Source organism: Cibotium barometz, chromosome 35 (assembly GCF_041138505.1).
Source record: "Cibotium barometz isolate CiBa-2024 chromosome 35, ASM4113850v1, whole genome shotgun sequence".
NCBI classification, from domain to species: domain Eukaryota; kingdom Viridiplantae; phylum Streptophyta; class Polypodiopsida; order Cyatheales; family Cibotiaceae; genus Cibotium; species Cibotium barometz.
The window spans coordinates 44,545,112-44,564,189 of record NC_141080.1 but is presented as its reverse complement, the minus strand read 5'-3'; the positions used below and the strand labels follow the sequence as shown (position 1 = coordinate 44,564,189).

At 45.7% G+C, this 19,078-nt stretch overlaps 1 protein-coding gene across 1 annotated transcript in view; it reads left to right on the top strand.

Moving 5' to 3' along the window:
* The window catches only part of LOC147618492 (uncharacterized), a 54,549-nt gene that overhangs the window by 18,252 nt on the left and 17,219 nt on the right, over positions 1 to 19,078 (top strand). Inside the window, exons 2-6 of the mRNA XM_086774924.1 lie at positions 9,122 to 9,198; positions 9,479 to 9,647; positions 9,747 to 9,835; positions 10,506 to 10,670; positions 10,862 to 10,939. Coding sequence (XP_086631050.1) covers positions 9,122 to 9,198; positions 9,479 to 9,647; positions 9,747 to 9,835; positions 10,506 to 10,670; positions 10,862 to 10,939 — 578 coding nt within the window. The remainder of the gene's footprint in view (positions 1 to 9,121; positions 9,199 to 9,478; positions 9,648 to 9,746; positions 9,836 to 10,505; positions 10,671 to 10,861; positions 10,940 to 19,078) is intronic.

The following is a 19,078-nucleotide window of genomic DNA, read 5'->3' as shown; positions in this document are numbered from 1 at the left end:
CAATGAAGGCATCTCATAATTCACCAAGTGCTCAAGCAAACAAGGGCCAGGACAGCCAAGAAGTTGCTAACGCAAAGGGGTGGAGGACTGAAGGTCAAGGGCAGGATTTTCCAGCCAAGAAAAGGTCAAGTTTTTTGTATTTGTTTCAGATTTACATCATTCTAATAAAGCAAATACACCATCCGTGGTGGGGGCCCTACAGAGGGTAATTGGGACCCAATACTGTGTCCTCTCCATCTCCCCCTTCTCTCTCTATTTTTTGCACATCTCCTTTCAGTTTGTGCGTTAATTCCGTCGCGAAAAGAGTGCTGATTTCTGAGTTTTGAAGTACCGATCCTTCTCCGAAGCTTCCGCATATTACATGGCAGTCAGATTCATCCACTTCTTCACAGGATTCACTCCTCGTTCCAAGTAATCACTGATGCGAGTAATATTGTGATTGGAGGAGTGACACAACAGAATGGTCATCTAGTAGCTTACATGTCTCGTAAGATATTGCCCGCAAAAAAGAATTACTCGGTCTATGATCGATAACTCCTAGTAGTTATTCAGGCCTTGAAACATTGGAAGTATTTCCTTTATGGCCGTGAATTTGAGGTTCACACTAACCATCAAGCATTACGCTCGATTCAGACAATGCCAAGAGCACACCCTTTTGGGCTGGATAAAATATCACTTTGGGTATATTTTCACACCTCCCTCTCAGGCCAAAAGGGGACCAGGAGAGAAGATGAGGGGAAAAAGCTTTGGGTAACGTGGGTTGTCGAAAAAGTAGAACATGTGCTCATCGACTTGTGTAGAGGTTTTCTGAGTTTGGGCGGTACTGGATCAATGCCACAATGCAAGAGGTTTTTACATGCATGAATGCCCATTTTTAGGGTTTTCATTCACACTTCCGTCCCAAACACAAAAATCAGAATGCTATGCACTTATGACAAAGCCACCTTGAGGTTCTTGAATGCCTCCAACGCTCTTGGAGTCATTCGGGAATCGGATCCGTTGCCTTCTAGTCTTGACACCCTTTAGTAGATCAGTGAGATCCGTCGAGAGGTTAGAGAATCTGTCTATTTGGATGGAGTATTCTTAGCATATACCCACAAAGAATCTAATGTCATATGCGGTCTGTGGTATTTCCCAATTGACAATCTTGGCCACCTTGGCCGGATCAAGTCGGATGCTCTCAGCACTGATTATGTATCCTAGGTAGTGAACCTCGAACAAATAAAATTCCTACTTCTTCTCATTGACATAAAGCTCGTTGCTTTCCAGCAACTTCAAAACTTTCTCCACATCAATGTCATATTGCTCAACCGTAGTTGAAAATACCAGTATGTCATCAAAAAATATGAACACACACTATCTGATCAAGTCCTTGAAAACACGCATCATCATGTGGTTGAATGTGGTTCATCAAGCTGAAAGGCATGACCACAAATTCATAGTGAGCCTGTTCCGTACGGAAGGCTGTCTTGGGGATGTTCCCCTCAACAATCCTCACCTGGTGGTACCCACTCTTCAAGTCTAGTTTTGAGAATACCTTGGCCCCATTCAGCCTCTCGAGAATATAATCTATTCGAGGCATCGGGAACTTACTCTTGATAGTTAGTTTATTGAGTGCATGATAATCGACACACAATCGAGAAGAACCATCTTTCTTCGTGACAAACAGGATCAATGTTGCAAATGGCGACACACTGGGGCATATGAAGCTAGATTGCAACCGTTTTTCGAGTTGGCGGTCCAACTCTGATTCCATTGCCTTGGACAGGCGGTATTGAAATTTGCTCGGGGGATCCGAGCCTGGGAGGAGGTCTATCTTGTGGTCCTTTGGTCTAGGCGGGGGGAGCTAGGGAGGGAGATTGTCTCGAAGAAAAATCTTTTGGAACTTTTCATGGAGAGCTTGTTACTTCTCTAAAGCACTGGCCACCATCTGGGCAGTCTGGACGTATATCATCGCGCATTGTGTGCCTTTCTTGATTTCTCGATTAGCCTGTAAGTGGCTTATGAGAGGAAAGTTCAGGATTCTTGGCTCACACTTAATGCTCATTGGGGCTTTGGACACATTCCGGATAATCTGAAAAGTGTGCTTGTCCCAATCGATATCTGGTTGGAACTTGTGAAGCCACTTAATTCCCAAAATTATGTCTTCTCCTACAAGTGGGGAAACCATAAAATCTCACACAAACTCTATGCCTTGAATCACTAATTTAGCACCTTGATCTTCAAACTGGATGCTCATTGTCATTCTTGTGCTAAATCCCTCAACTTTCTTGTCTACTGAAGTCTGGACAAAACGGCCTCGTTGAGCGGCCTGTTCCGTGACCAGATCCTCTGTGCTGCCGCTGTCAAACAAGACAACGACTCTCTAGCCACCTATGTCGTTGAGCAATTCATTGCGCTCATACTTGCAACGATTTGGCCCTCCTAGCTCTTTTTCACATGATGGAACTCATGTCCGGACACATGGACAGGTTGATGAAAGCATGGGAACATGGATCATGAAATGAAGTTGGCTCAGGAAAAAGCACCAGTTTTGGACAATAAGCAGGAAAAAGTAAAAAGTCAAACTAAGTTGACTGCGAGCTAAGGGCACCATTGGAAAGAGGAGACTGAGCCTGATCCAAAAGCTAAAAGCCGCTTTTTTAGAAAGCAGCTCGAGGGCCAAAAAGCAAGGCCCTGAAGCTAGAAAGGCAATAAATCAAGAACTTTCGCAAAAGATGAGCAATATTTTATTATTATTAAAATATTAAAGCAAAAAGAGAAAAGCAAAGCATAAAGTATTGCTTTTGGCAAAAAAAAAGCAAGGCCCTCCCTAAGTATAAAAGAACATTGAGCCTCTCTTCTTGGGCATCAAGTGTGTGGAGAGCAAGGTGATCATTATCAACATCAACTTCATCATCTTCGTCTACTCACCGCCGCCTCCCAGAGCCGACGTCGCCACCCGCCACCGCCACCGCCTGTGCAGCGCCGCTCATTGGTTTTGGACTTGGAACTTGGATTTGAATTTGGACTTGGAATTGGGAACTTGGATTTGGATTAGGACTTGGAACTTGGACTAGACTTTGACTGAGACTTGGATATATTGAATCTGGTGCTAGCTCGGTGAGAGATTCTTGTGGGTCATCCCGTGGTGTGCTCGGCATCAGAGATCTTGTGCCTCGACACCGACTTTGATTTGGGATTCTACATTGGCATATTTTTTTGCTTTTGTATTCATTGTTGTATTGATCTTGGCCAGCATGCTTGTGGATTGTTCCTGAATAAATTTCTAAAAGGGGGGCGGGACTTGTTCCCCGCTCAAAGTGGTGTACTGTGCAAAGTTCCCTAACCCGTTCTCTCTCTCCCCCTCTCTGTGTATCTCTATCTCTTGGATACGTGGTTGAGTTTGTCACGGCACGCCTTGCTGGGCTTACACTACTCCTAGTCTTGGGTGCCCTTCTGCTTATCTTCGAGGTCCCGGCTAACGATTGCACCAACCGAAGAATTGGGATCCGAATAACTAGGGACGGCCGCTGGGGTCTGTGTGGCAACGGAAGGGAGAGGGAGACTTGGGAGCTAGAAGAGGGGGGTGGGGGGGGGTGAGGGTCTGCTTCATATAGAGGATCAGAGATATGCCATCAAATCGACTCTCACATAGAGCTTTTGAGGCGTCCAGGCAGCTCGCAGAGAGTGGAGATAGGAGATCATGGTATTCACAGATGATACAGTGGCTCACTCAGCATGGTCTCGACATAGATCACGTGCCACCTTTCCAGTATGATACACATCCAGCTCTCTCACAGTGAGAGGAACAGAGTCCTTCGGCAGGATTTATGGCAGCGATACACTCAAGAGACTTGGATTACACCCAGTCAGCCTCTACGGCCGAAGATGCTATACTACAGATATCAATTTATGCGTATCTCAGTGGATGGATTCATACAGAGACCTGGATACATGGATGTGTACATGCCTCACAGTGGATGGATTCATACAGAGACCTGGATACATGGATGTGTACATGCCTCACAGTGCCCGAGTGGCGATTGGCCAGCTTAGAGTGTCATCACATCAGCTTGAGATTGAGGCAGGTAGAGTAGCACAGATCCCCAGAGCAGAGAGGATATGCAGACTACGCTAGGAGGAGGTTGAGAGTGAGGAACATTATGTATGCAGATGCAGAGCATATAGTGTCATTAGAGAGAGATACACCACCATCTTCAGTGGACATCCCTCACTCCGCCAGATCATGGAGTCCGCAGACTAGCGCAGATTTGGCCAGTTCTTGTTAGAGGCATAGCACCACAGAGAGACACTGCTAAGCTGGCCGACTGGATGATAAGGAGAGTATAAATACTCCAGCCAAGAATCAATGAAGGCATCTCATAATTCACCAAGTGCTCAAGCAAACAAGGGCCAGGACAGCCAAGAAGTTGCTAACGCAAAGGGGTGGAGGACTGAAGGTCAAGGGCAGGATTTTCCAGCCAAGAAAAGGTCAAGTTTTCTGTATTTGTTTCAGATTTACATCATTCTAATAAAGCAAATACACCATCCGTGGTGGGGGCCCTACAGAGGGTAATTGGGACCCAATACTGTGTCCTCTCCATCTCCCCCTTTTCTCTCTATTTTCTGCACATCTCCTTTCAGTTTGTGCGTTAATTCCGTCGCGAAAAGAGTGCTGATTTTTGAGTTTTGAAGTACCGATCCTTCTCCGAAGCTTCCGCATATTACATGGCAGTCAGATTCATCCACTTCTTCACAGGATTCACTCCTCGTTCCAAGTAATCACTGATGCGAGTAATATTGTGATTGGAGGAGTGACACAACAGAATGGTCATCTAGTAGCTTACATGTCTCGTAAGATATTGCCCGCAAAAAAGAATTACTCGGTCTATGATCGATAATTCCTAGTAGTTATTCAGGCCTTGAAACATTGGAAGTATTTCCTTTATGGCCGTGAATTTGAGGTTCACACTAACCATCAAGCATTACGCTCGATTCAGACAATGCCAAGAGCACACCCTTTTGGGCTGGATAAAATATCACTTTGGGTATATTTTCACACCTCCCTCTCAGGCCAAAAGGGGACCAGGAGAGAAGATGAGGGTAAAAAGCTTTGGGTAACGTGGGTTGTCGAAAAAGTAGAACATGTGCTCATCGACTTGTGTAGAGGTTTTCTGAGTTTGGGCGGTACTGGATCAATGCCACAATGCAAGAGGTTTTTACATGCATGAATGCCCATTTTTAGGGTTTTCATTCACACTTCCGTCCCAAACACAAAAATCAGAATGCTATGCACTTATGACAAAGCCACCTTGAGGTTCTTGAATGCCTCCAACGCTCTTGGAGTCATTCGGGAATCGGATCCGTTGCCTTCTAGTCTTGACACCCTTTAGTAGATCAGTGAGATCCGTCGAGAGGTTAGAGAATCTGTCTATGTGGATGGAGTATTCTTGGCATATACCCACAAAGAATCTAATGTCATATGCGGTCTGTGGTATTTCCCAATTGACAATCTTGGCCACCTTGGCCGGATCAAGTCGGATGCTCTCAGCACTGATTATGTATCCTAGGTAGTGAACCTCGAACAAATAAAATTCCTACTTCTTCTCATTGACGTAAAGCTCGTTGCTTTCCAGCAACTTCAAAACTTTCTCCACATCAATGTCATGTTGCTCAACCGTAGTTGAAAATACGAGTATGTCATCAAAAAATATGAACACACACTATCTGATCAAGTCCTTGAAAACACGCATCATCATGTGGTTGAATGTGGTTCATCAAGCTGAAAGGCATGACCACAAATTCATAGTGAGCCTGTTCCGTACGAAAGGCTGTCTTGGGGATGTTCCCCTCAACAATCCTCACCTGGTGGTACCCACTCTTCAAGTCTAGTTTTGAGAATACCTTGGCCCCATTCAGCCTCTCGAGAATATAATCTATTCGAGGCATCGGGAACTTACTCTTGATAGTTAGTTTATTGAGTGCATGATAATCGACACACAATCGAGAAGAACCATCTTTCTTCGTGACAAACAGGATCAATGTTGCAAATGGCGACACACTGGGGCATATGAAGCTAGATTGCAACCGTTTTTCGAGTTGGCGGTCCAACTCTGATTCCATTGCCTTGGACAGGCGGTATTGAAATTTGCTCGGGGGATCCGAGCCTGGGAGGAGGTCTATCTTGTGGTCCTTTGGTCTAGGCGGGGGGAGCTAGGGAGGGAGATTGTCTCGAAGAAAAATCTTTTGGAACTTTTCATGGAGAGCTTGTTACTTCTCTAAAGCACTGGCCACCATCTGGGCAGTCTGGACGTATATCATCGCGCATTGTGTGCCTTTCTTGATTTCTCGATTAGCCTGTAAGTGGCTTATGAGAGGAAAGTTCAGGATTCTTGGCTCACACTTAATGCTCATTGGGGCTTTGGACACATTCCGGATAATCTGAAAAGTGTGCTTGTCCCAATCGATATCTGGTTGGAACTTGTGAAGCCACTTAATTCCCAAAATTATGTCTTCTCCTACAAGTGGGGAAACCATAAAATCTCACACAAACTCTATGCCCCGAATCACTAATTTAGCACCTTGATCTTCAAACTGGATGCTCATTGTCATTCTTGTGCTAAATCCCTCAACTTTCTTGTCTACTGAAGTCCGGACAAAACGGCCTCGTTGAGCGGCCTGTTCCGTGACCAGATCCTCTGTGCTGCCGCTGTCAAACAAGACAACGACTCTCTAGCCACCTATGTCGTTGAGCAATTCATTGCGCTCATACTTGCAACTATTTGGCCCTCCTAGCTCTTTTTCACATGATGGAACTCATGTCCGGACACATGGACAGGTTGATGAAAGCATGGGAACATGGATCATGAAATGAAGTTGGCTCAGGAAAAAGCACCAGTTTTGGACAATAAGCAGGAAAAAGTAAAAAGTCAAACTAAGTTGACTGCGAGCTAAGGGCACCATTGGAAAGAGGAGACTGAGCCTGATCCAAAAGCTAAAAGCCGCTTTTTTAGAAAGCAGCTCGAGGGCCAAAAAGCAAGGCCCTAAAGCTAGAAAGGCAATAAATCAAGAACTTTCGCAAAAGATGAGCAATATTTTATTATTATTAAAATATTAAAGCAAAAAGAGAAAAGCAAAGCATAAAGTATTGCTTTTGGCAAAAAAAAGCAAGGCCCTCCCTAAGTATAAAAGAACATTGAGCCTCTCTTCTTGGGCATCAAGTGTGTGGAGAGCAAGGTGATCATTATCAACATCAACTTCATCATGTTCGTCTACTCACCGCTGCCTCCCAGAGCCGACGTCGCCACCCGCCACCGCTTGTGCAGCGCCGCTCATTGCATCAAGTTGCCAGCATTTTTTCCTAGATCCTCAGCAAAGAGATTGGCTGTCGGGCACTCATATTTGCCATTTGGGTGTTTGCTTTCTCGAGAGGCTTCTTGAGGATTTTCTTGAAGATTGGGTACTGAGTTTTGGACTTGGAACTTGGATTTGAATTTGGACTTGGAATTGGGAACTTGGATTTGGATTAGGACTTGGAACTTGGACTAGACTTTGACTGAGACTTGGATATATTGAATCTGGTACTAGCTTGGTGAGAGATTCTTGTGGGTCATCCCGTGGTGTGCTCGGCATCAGAGATCTTGTGCCTCGACACCGACTTTGATTTGGGATTCTACATTGGCATATTTTTTTGCTTTTGTATTCATTGTTGTATTGATCTTGGCCAGCATGCTCGTGGATTGTTCCTGAATAAATTTCTGAAAGGGGGGCGGGACTTGTTCCCCGCTCAAAGTGGTGTACTGTGCAAAGTTCCCTAACCCCTTCTCTCTCTCTCCCCCTCTCTGTGTATCTCTATCTCTTGGATACGTGGTTGAGTTTGTCACGGCACGCCTTGCTGGGCTTACACTACTCCTAGTCTTGGGTGCCCTTCTGCTTATCTTCGAGGTCCCGGCTAACGATTGCACCAACCGAAGAATTGGGATCCGAATAACTAGGGACAGCCGCTGGGGTCTGTGTGGCAACGGAAGGGAGAGGGAGACTTGGGAGCTAGAAGAGGAGGGTGGGGGGGGGGTGAGGGTTGCCTGGAGCAAGTCCTGAATTTGACTGCGCACTGGGCGGTTTCCAACAACCTTGCAGACCAATGAAGAGGCCATGAGTGAGGAGACTGTTGATGCCAAGAGCTTGAGGTCCACTTCTGAAAATAAGCAAGGGGCATGGGGCCTTCCTTGGTTGGGGATGATGGAGTTACTGCCATGGAGTCCTCATGAATGGGTGAAGATCAGAAAAGGACGACTCTCACTGAAACAACTGCTACTAGTCGCTGGAACCTGTCAAGGAGGGGGTGGGGGAGGAAAGGGCGTGGGATGAAGGCCAGGGAAGGGTGGAGACGCAGGAGGACTAAGGCAAAAAAGGGGTGGTGGTGGAAGGGAGGAGGGCTGGCGGGTAGAGGCGGCAGGAGGCCATGTGCAAAAGAGCTCAGGGGGGCGCAGGAATGCGGGTGGAGGGCGGGCGAGGGCTAAGGAGCAGGCAGAATGGCGGGGAGAAGGGCTGGCAGCTGGAGTGCTAAGGAGGGCTGAATGGCAGGCCTCGAGAGATGGCGGTGGACGAGGGCTGATGGCGGGCAAAGGCTGGAAGGCGGGTTAGGGCAGGGGGGAGGCATGGGCGCACAGTGTGCTGCAGCAGGAGGGAGGGGCAAGGAGAAGGTGTGCAAGGGGGTGGGGGACAGTAAAATGCCCGGGGAGCTCCAGCTTGCATAGTTATATCGCTCCAACAAGTGCATTTGCGGAATTAGACCTGGCTTAGCTGAGAGGGATATTACATATAAAGTGACCTAAATTATACTTAAAGATGTTTTAAGAGCCCTAATTGTTGATAGATGACACTTCAAATAGTTTTTCCACACTTCTCCTAGTTCTTCCTCAAATCTTGTTTCTCCCTCCCCAGCATTGGAGAAATATTCAGCTGCTTCTGCCTATGTAAAGTTGGTGTGGTCATATGTCTAGAATCCTGGCTTCAAAAGCTACTCATTGGAGCATGTGTGAATCTAAAAGTAGATGACTGTTCCTCTGTTTTGCTGCATTTAGCTAACCAGGAAACATTTGTCAGTGTTTACAAATTCGCTTCTTTCATCATGTTGCAGGTTTTTTCATTACGTTCTGGGTCTCTGCTGTGATGGTCAAAGCAAACGACTTGCTTAGAAAACAGACAGCGTTGAAGGTATTCATTATTTTCATGCTATTGTGTTTTGCATTGTAGTTCCTGTTTACATGATTCACATGGAACTATGGGGATATTTACTGGTCTAATTTGTCTTAAAAGTTTTTTTTTGGGGATATATATTACATAGTTACCTTGCGTCCTTAACAGGTGTGGGCTGGTGGGTATTGAACCCAGGTCCTTGCCCTGGGAGGTTAAGCCCTTCACCACCAGGCTACACACCTGTGAACATCACCTTGCCTTAAAATTCCAACAAGCCTACATTTTGCTTGATCAACAGGGGGAAAGGAAAATAACCATGCTGCTGCTCCTGAGTGTTGTCTTATTGTCACACATCCTCATTGTGTATTTTCTCTATCGAGGAGAAGACCTTCTGAGACCACTTCTCATGGTTCCACCCAAGGAGATCCCCAAGTTCTGGCAAGCAATCTTCATTATTATTGTGAATGGTAAGTTTAAGCAATCTCCCTCAGTAGCTTGAAAAGATTGAGGGAGCTAAGGCCTTGTACTGTGAGTCTGCTCTGAACCACCTGTGTGTATTTTGACAGACACCATGGTTCGTCAAGTTGCCATGGTTACCAAATGCTTAATTCTCATCCATTACAAGCATAGTCGAGGCCGACCTTATCGTCAACAGGTAAGATAATCTGTGTTACGTAATCCATTACGTCGTTGAAGGTTTGTGAACATCACGATAATCTGCATTAAATAATCTATCTCATCTTCAAAGGTTTGTGAACATGGTGGTATAATCTTTGCTATGTTATATAACACTTTGATTAGAAAGTTGTTCAGTCTCTATGTGAGTCAAAGTGTATGATTTTTCATTGTATTAGACCCGCTTCACAAAGGCCGCATGCCGTCTGTCTGCAGGGCACCAGCTGTCATTGGCAGCCACACCCTTGGGTGCGTGGTATGTGTCGGATACTGGCTGCTCAGCTGGCGTGCTGTGCACCAACAGGAAAGGAAAACCACTTGGCAGGTCATGCCCGAGCTAGGTTCCAATGAGTATTTCAGCACGAATCATTCTGATTGGATGGGGTTGGGCATGAAATCGATTGCGCCTGACATGGGAATGCCGGACAGCTTGGGCTATGACTTGGGCATGCCCGCTTAGAAAGCAAGGCGCCTGTCCGAGGCCCTCATGTGAAGTGTGGAGAGGTTGGGCACACAATCTCGCACACAATCTCCTTTTGCCACCCTGTAGACGGGTGGCCTTTGTGAAGCGGGTCCAAGACAAAGAGGGTTTTAAACTTTTATGTAGTCATTTGCTTTTGCTAATCTTGATTTCTTGTCTGTCTTTTAAGGCCCGGTTACTGACGGCAATTGAATACATACTGTTGCTTTACCGAGCACTCCTTCCTGCACCTGTATGGTACCGTTTTTTCTTAAACAAAGAATATGGGAGCTTGTTCTCCTCACTGACAACAGGACTTTACCTCACGTTCAAGATCACAGCAACCCTAGAAAAGGTTCATACTTAACTTCTACCTGCAAGTGTTTGGACTTTGCACCTTTGTCAGTGCTTGCCTTGTGACTTATGAATATTGATGGTTTCGTTGGCCTTCACATGCTTCGTGACATATATTATTTGATATTGTAACAAAAAGCATTTTATAGTTTTGTTAGAATTTTTTGAAGTGTGGATGGTGGCTCAATGCAGGTACAAAGGTTTTTTGTAGCAATCAAGTTGCTTTTCCGAAGGGAAGTTCAATATGGGTCTTCTGCAACCTGTGAAGAGGTGTTGTACCCCCCCATCATTGTGAGGTTGAATGATCTAAATTTTGCCTTGATGTGAAGTTATGAATGCTGTCTTTTGTTGGGCTTCAGGTCAACATTTTTGGGCATTGTTACATGTTTTTTCGGTTTCTGGCTATTGTACACATGGTTTACCAATTTTTTAATCTTTGTTTTTGACAATCTGACTCCACATTCTCACACCTTGGTGTACTTTGATGCTCCAATAATGCAGTTTTTTTTTTCAAACCACGTTACATAAAAATTATAGCCTGCTACGTGTCAAGTTTCTGGCAGTAGGAGGAACCAACCTACTTGAATCTGTGATTGAGCTGAGAAGCAACCCCCCGAGACCCCCCTTTCCCCCCCCCCCCCCCCCCCTCCCGCCCCGCGCGTGTGCCCCTGTGCCAATCTACGGCCCCTCTTTTCTCCCTTTTTTTTTCCGGGTAAAAGATCCTTCTATTAGTTACTGAAAAACCAGCCACGAAGGGCTAAAAACAACCACGAAGGGCTAGATACAAACTCGCCTCGTGTATAGGGTGGGAACCAAGAAATCGAAAGAGGGGAAAGAGACGCTTCTCCTCCGGCTGGCCGCTCTATGAGGAGAAGGCTATCTCATACAGGGGGAGGAGGGGGGGGGAGGGGGAACAACCACATAGGTGGTCTGCAGTGCCAAGTGGGGTCACTACCTGTCATGTGCATCATAGATGCCATGGACATTCTTAGGGCTAGATCTAGAAGAGGCAACCAGATAAAGAGTAGAACCAGGATGACTGTCGGCTGCAGAAAAAGGTGTTGCTGGCTGCACGCAAGGCTGTCGGCTGCATACTGGAGTGGTCGGCTGTACCAGAAGACCAGGCAACTGAAAAGCGCATCATGACATGCATCAGGACCAGTCGGCTGCGTTAAAAAGGCATTAATGAATTTATGACTGGCCGACCAGCAGTCGGCCAGTCTACCATTTGTCCAAGGGACCTATAAATAGGCCCAAGTGCTCATTGTGTTAGCCATTCACTCCCTCTAGGGGTGTGAGTCATTAGGGGTCCCATAGGGGACTGTTTTGGTGAGTTACCACCTTTTTATGTAAGGCAGCCCATGGCTGCAGATTTAGGTACCTTTTTGTACCATAGAATATACTGAATTTCCAGCACTTCTCTCTCTCTCTCTCTCTCTCTCTCTCTCTCTCTCTCTCTCTCCTGTACCTCCTGGGGTAACTGCCTTTGTGCAATCCAATCTCCAAGGGACATGGCAGGTCCTATGCTCAACGTGCCCCATATACACGAGGTCGGGCCCCCAACATGTGGCCACTGGGTAAACGGATCAGGGGGTTCCAGACCAATGGCTGCCGAAGTTGCTCCTCTGTGGCTATCGGAGCTATTTGCCTAAGGGCCGGCTTGAGGTGGTCCCAAGCTTGCAGTAGATTGGATGCAAGTCTGTCCTCAAAAGCTAGACTAAAACTGCGGGCCTGCATCTTTGTGAAGATCCATCTGGTACTCTGCAGCCAAGGGCCCCCTAGACTCGGGGTGCGGGCTGAAATCCAGGCCAAGAGGAAGTCCTTCCAAGGCTCACCACCAAAAAGGAGTCCTCTAACAATCAGCTTGCCCAGTAGGGCGCGACTCTGGATAGTGGGGTCAATGATGCCTAGGCCCCCTCTGCGTCGTGGTTGAATGATCACTCTTCATGCCACCTTGGCCTTGGCGGGCCTTTGTCACTACCGGCCCATAAGAAATTCCGGATCAACTATTGTACCTGATCAATACATGCTCGGGAAAAGGCCCAACAAGAAGTAATGTACCACATGGTGGCAAGGACGACTTGGTCGCTACCACCACTCTACCAGCCAGGGAGAGTCTCGTGGAACTCCAGTACAAAAGCTTCTTTTGAATGCTCAGAAGAAGGGGGACGGGCTATCATCAAAGAGACCCATGTTGATGGGAGATGGTAGTTAGGAAGGGTTGATTGCTTTGCAAGAAGTAGGGAAGTTGTTTGTGCAGTCGCATGAACTGCAGGGAGAGAAACAGAAAAAAAAAGCATGTTTGCTTTTCGTTGCTTTTGGCGATTGAGAGAGAGCGCATGCGTTTGTGAGAAGGTGGGCCTGCTGGCGGGTTGCACGATGGCAGGTGTTGGAGTCGGGCTTCCGACAGCTATAGTCGGGTAGGCGCCTAAGGCTTGGCCAGGCCTGCGTAGCCAGGCAGCCAGGCCTACGCAGCCTAGCGCAGGCGCCCAAGCCAGGCAAGGTAGGCGCCCAAGCCAGGCAAGGCAGGCGCCTAGGCCACGTGGCCTTGTGGCCAGGCATACTCGGGCGGTCGCAGGCGCAGAGGCTGGCGTGAAGCGCCGGCGGCTGAAACGCAGCTGCTGGCAGCAGCCGACGGCAGGTAGGGTGGCGCCGGCAGGACGACTCGCGCAGGCAGCCGACGGTGACGACAGCAGCGCCGGCGGCAAATCCAGGAGGGATGAAAGAAAAAACAAGGAAAGCACTCGTTTTTGGGCTTTCGTTTTTTTTTAATTTTTTAAAGGTTAGCCCCCCCCCCCCCCCCCCCCCCCCCGCGCGCCCCCTCCAAGGTTTAAAAGTGTTTATTTTTTTAAGAACTTAGAATATATATATATATATATATATATATATATAACACAAAAGCAAAAGCAAAAGCTAAGCCTAGCTTTTGGAGATTTTTAGCTTTTGGGGCTATCTTTATAAACCCCTTAAGTGGGCTTCTTGCCACACATCTCTCAAGTTTTCAAGCTCTCAAGCTCTCAAGTTCCCTTGCACTTTCCTTGTGCAAAGATCGAATTTTCTCTCCACGTACCCTCTTCACGATGTCGACCCAAGAATCGGAGTTGGAGCCCCTTGTGGAACGCAAAGGCTTGCCGGCTACGGAAGGTACCGATGCCAATCTTTTTGACGATTTTGTGTCAAAATCAGATTTCCAAGAGTTTAAAGTAGCTCTCGAAGCTTCTTCGACGGAACGTCAGGCACAAATCGCAGCCCAGATGCAAGCTTTGCAGAACTCCATCGCTCTCTTGACCACTACCCTCTCTACTTTCTCGGGTATGGATACCTTGGCTTTAGCTTTAGGCCCCAACACTACTCCGGAACCGTTCGGGGGCGAGCAAAAGCAGCGAACCAAGGAGATCGTGGACACGTGGCTACATAAGTGGCAAGTTCACTTTCAGTTTCATCCATATGATGATGGAAAGAAGATCCAGTTAGCAGCAGGTTTCCTGTCCGGCAAAGCTTTGCTTTGGTGGAAGGAACTCAACCCTAAGCCAACGACTTGGGCACAATTCGAAGACGTCTTCAAGAAAGAATTCCTCAAGAAAGAGGATGACTATGATGTTGTTGCCCGGTTTTCAGCTTTGACCATGACCTCGTAGCACCTCACTTATGAGGTCTACCTCCAAAAGTTTCGTGACTTGCAGATGAAAGCTACAAAGATGGATCCCACTACTCTGTTGGGGTTTTTCGTAGCTGGTTTACCAGATCGTACCGTTTACAGGTTAAAAATAACAAATGTAAAACTTTGGATGAGGCCATTCATTCAGCTCGTATCTATGACGATAAGATGGTCTCTTCCAAGTCGAAACCCGTTACCGAGCAGGGGAACAAGCATAAACGAAAGTTCTCCGCACCTATGGCTAACACGACAGAAGGAAAGTCTTCGGACCAACCTTCGAAGAGTTCCAGTTCGACACCAGCGAAGAAGAAACGACTCCTTAGGGCTTTAAAGCTCAAGAAGGAAGGACGTTGTTTTATCTGCGAAGAAAAAGGACATGCGTAACGAGTGCCCAAAGCAAAAGGATACCAAGACAAACGCAGGACCCAAGCCAAAGGCAGCTAACCAGTTGTCTTTGACAGGTACGTCAATTTCTGTACTTTCTTGCCCTAGTACTTGTTCTGATTGTCTGTTCAATTCTAAAGTATTTGGTTTGCATGATCTTCTCCGAGTTTATGGAGAAGTGAATGGCCATAAGATTCACATTCTTTTAGACCCTCGCAGTTTGCATAACTTTGTTAACTACAAACTTGTGCAAAAATTGAGTCTTGATACGACACTCAGCGACCATACCTATGAGGTACGCCTACCTGCGGGAAGGCAAGTTTGGGATCGCAAGGTGGAGATGCTTCCAATCCAGATTCAGGACTACAAAGATATTCTGGAATGCTATGTTATGCATCTAGAAAATGTAGACTTGTTATTAGGGATTGAGTAGTTTAAGACTCTTGAAGTCTAGATAGATTGGTATAGTCATATTTTTTCTTTTCAACATAGGGACACCAAGTATAGTATTTTAGGTGATTGTATTCATCCCTCTCAGGGACCTCTTGTAAATACAATTGATTTTGGAAATATAATGGATTCTTCTATGTATACCGCTTTCCATTGTGTATTGATTCCACTTTCTTCTTTTCTCATCCCTTCCATGGATGTAAATGAATTAAGTAAGTTTGAAAGTAAAGAATTACAGAAGATACTTGATTCGTTTCAAGACGTATTTCCTAAGGAACTGCCATCGGGTTTACCACCTGAACGGGCAGTAGATCATCGTATTGACTTGATCCCTGGTGCTCATCCTGTCAGTATTCCACCTTATAGGATGAGCCAAGCTGAGGAAGATGAGTTGGCTAAACAACTCGAAGATTATTTGAGGATGGGCCAGATCCGTCCAAGTAAATCACCTTGGGGTGCACCTGTGTTGCTTAGGAGAAAGAAGGACAATACTTGGAGAGTGTGTATAGATTACAAGAGATTGAACAAGCTGACCATTAAGAACCGTTATCCTCTCCCTAGATCAGATGACCTGATTGACCGGTTAGCAGGAGCGAAATATTTCACGAAGATAGATTTACGTACTGGCTATCACCAGATACGTATTCATGAAAGGCATGTCGAAAGAACTGCCTTTCGGACTAGGTATGGCCATTACGAGTTTCTCGTATTACCTTTTGGGTTAACCAATGCTCCAGCCACTTTTGAACGATCTTTTTCGTGAACATTTGGGGAAATTGGTGGTGGTGTTCCTGGATGATATTTTGATATATTGTCGTACTCTTGAGGATCATGTCAGACACCTCACGATTGTCTTATCTATTTTAAGACAGAATCGACTATATGCTAAGTTAAGTAAATGTGAGCTCTTTATGACCGACATCATTTACTTGGGACACAAGATCACTAGAGATGGATTGAGCATTGACTATGACCGAGTTCAGAAGGTTCTGGACTGGCCTATACCGTTCTTTTCTCGGTTTTGTTGTTTTTCTTCGGAAATCTGTACGGGAGTACTCTCAGCTCACACTACCGATGACCGACTTATTGAAAGGTCGTGGATGTAAGTCCAATCAGCCTATCACTTGGAATAACGATTTGGATATGGCCTTCAGACTTTTGAAAGATAAAGTCAAGGAAGCGCCTATCTTAGCATTACCCGATTCTAGGGCTACTTTGGCAGCCCAATAGGTGCCTAGGCTGTGGATCAATAGTTGGGACACAAGTTGGACAAAATATGAACTCAATAAGAGACCTTTTTTTAATGACTTTTTTGGGGCCATAGAAGCCCTAGTTGACCTAAATACGACTTGCTATCAATTCCCTATATAAAGGTAGGTAAAGGGTCAATTTTAAACATCTCATTTTTGCACACCCAAGTGTTGACGCCACTGGCTAGAAGGAAGTCCTCAACTCATAAATGCAAGTATTTGGAGATCACCACAAAGCTATGAATCAGCAAGTCAACTTTGTATGCATCATAGATAGATATGCATAACCATGGTCTAAGTCAACCTCCCCAAGTTCATCATTGTAATTACAACATGTTTTGCAATATACAGTAGATTAGGTGTGTCTCTCCTTCTCTATTGTGTCTTGCTAAGTTTTGATTAGTGTTAATCTATCATGTGCTTAGCATTAATTGTATGTTTTAGTCTTTCTATTGCATCACTCATGCTACATTGGTATCAAAGCTTAGGTTAATCTTAGATTAGGTGTGTCTCTCCTTCTCTATTGTGTCTTGCTCAGTTTTGATTAGTGTTAATCTCTCATGTGCTTAGCATTAATCGTATGTTTTAGTCTTTCTATTGCATCACTCATGTTACATTGGTATCAAAGCTTAGGTTAATCTTAGATAGATTTGGACATGTTCAATCAAGGTTTTTGAAATTAGGGTTTGCAACCAAAATCAAGATTTCCTTGTTTTGCATCACATCAACCCTTGTAACAATGTTTACAACCCCAACTTCAGTGTGCAAGGTTAAAAAAGTAAATAAGGGTTTTCTTTTGTGTGTTTTCAACCCATTTTGTGCATGTAGGCTTGTAGCATCGGTTGAATGTAGACTAAAACCATCAAAAATCTTAGCCTAGGTCTAACCTGGGTAGGAAAAGGCTTCTTTGGGATACTCCCTCGACAAGAACCTCACCTTGTCAAAGGGGAATTAAGCTTTGATGGAGTGCAAACGGGAGTGCGAAGAGACAGATGCTCGCCAGAAGGGCAACTTCAGCAGAGAGTTAAAGAGACTGAAGCCGAGCACAAACGACATCTTCAGAGAGGAGTTGAAGAGATTGAAGCCAAGACCAGATAGAAACAAGAAGAACTTGAGGCCAAAACGATGAACTTCGGTCACAAGAGAAGGAAGCACGACAAGAGGCAGAATGCATTCAAGAGGAAGACGCACCGCAACAACAAGAAGAACATGAAGCAAGACTTCTAAAGGAGCAAAGAACAACAGAGTTCATCAAAATGGTAACAAAAACATGCGCCCATGGATAAGAAGATCCTAGAGGTATCACCTAGGACTCTGGAGCAGTCCAAGACCAAGAGCATTGGTCCAAGTAAGGGAAATCTTCTCAGATAGGAAGAGCTCATGTGAGACGCAATCAGAGAAGGAGGTATCGTTGCTCAAGGTGCAGCTGTTAGAGCCATGTAAGGCCCTTGGGACCAACCTAATCTGATGATCCTTAGGATGAATGGGTGAGAGCTTGGGTGGGAGGTCATTCCTCAACTTGATGTTCTGAAGTTGCAAAATAAGGCCTACCATTTGTTGCTCTAAAGATTTTGTTGTCTAAATAGTGGATTGTTGGCTGTGGACATGGATCGATGCACCATTAGCTTTGCTGCTTACTGCTCGTTGAGCCTGGATATGAAAGATGAGTGGGATGCCCGGAATGCTCAAATCATGACAAGCTCAAGAAAATCATCAACAATGATGAAAGTGTCCTGCCTCAAATTAGGCATGGGTGCAAACTCTCGAAACCAGTGGATGCCGAGAAGCATGTTACACCCCAAGAGAGGTGAAACAATGAAGTCCCGCTCGAATGTGGCCCTTTGAACTTGGAACTGCAACTGTTTGGCTTGCTGCATAATATGCATGCATAGATCGGGTGTTAACCCGTCCACCACAAGAAAATGGTATGGTACTAGAGTACAACCTGTCTTAGCAGCCAACTGTGGAGAGATGGCGTCCTCAAAACTACCCATGTCGAAGAGAACAATGAATTGATGTCCCTTCGCTGTGCCATAGGCATGGATCAGACCTTTCTTTTGCCCCACAACGTCACTCTCTTGCTATCATCAAACACCACTGGATGCACTGGATTCAAAGCGGGCAAAAACTGAACGGCATTAGCAACTGAGTTTAGAGACGAAGCTGTAGGTTTGGCAGTGGCCACTGTAGAGGATGGTTGCTTGGCGGCCTTCTTGGCCTGTCACTTGGTACAATCCTTCTTACTATACCCCTCATGATGGCAAAAAAATATTGGTTCTCTGCGTGATACTGCTTTTGTTCGTTTGGTTGAAGATAACCTCCAGTAATGCCCTTCTTGGCCTTTTCCTCGGGTGTCCTGTTGGGTTTTGTGTCTTTGTCTTGGTGCCCACTTGAGTTTGAACCACTTTGGTTGTCTTTCTTGTTGACTCTATTGTTTGGTGTCCCCTTACCCTACTGCTATGAAGACTGCTATTGCAGTTGGGATTTGGAGCTTGTCTGATCTTGCTTGGGCTTGCCTCCATTCAGCATCATCTCTTGATTCTGAGCTAGAGCCAAAGCGCGATCATATGATTGAGACTTGAAATTCCGTACAGGAAACTGGATGTTATCCAACCCCTTGAGAAATTGTTTTTTAGCTTCTCCTCTTCGGACTTCCCCAACTATTGT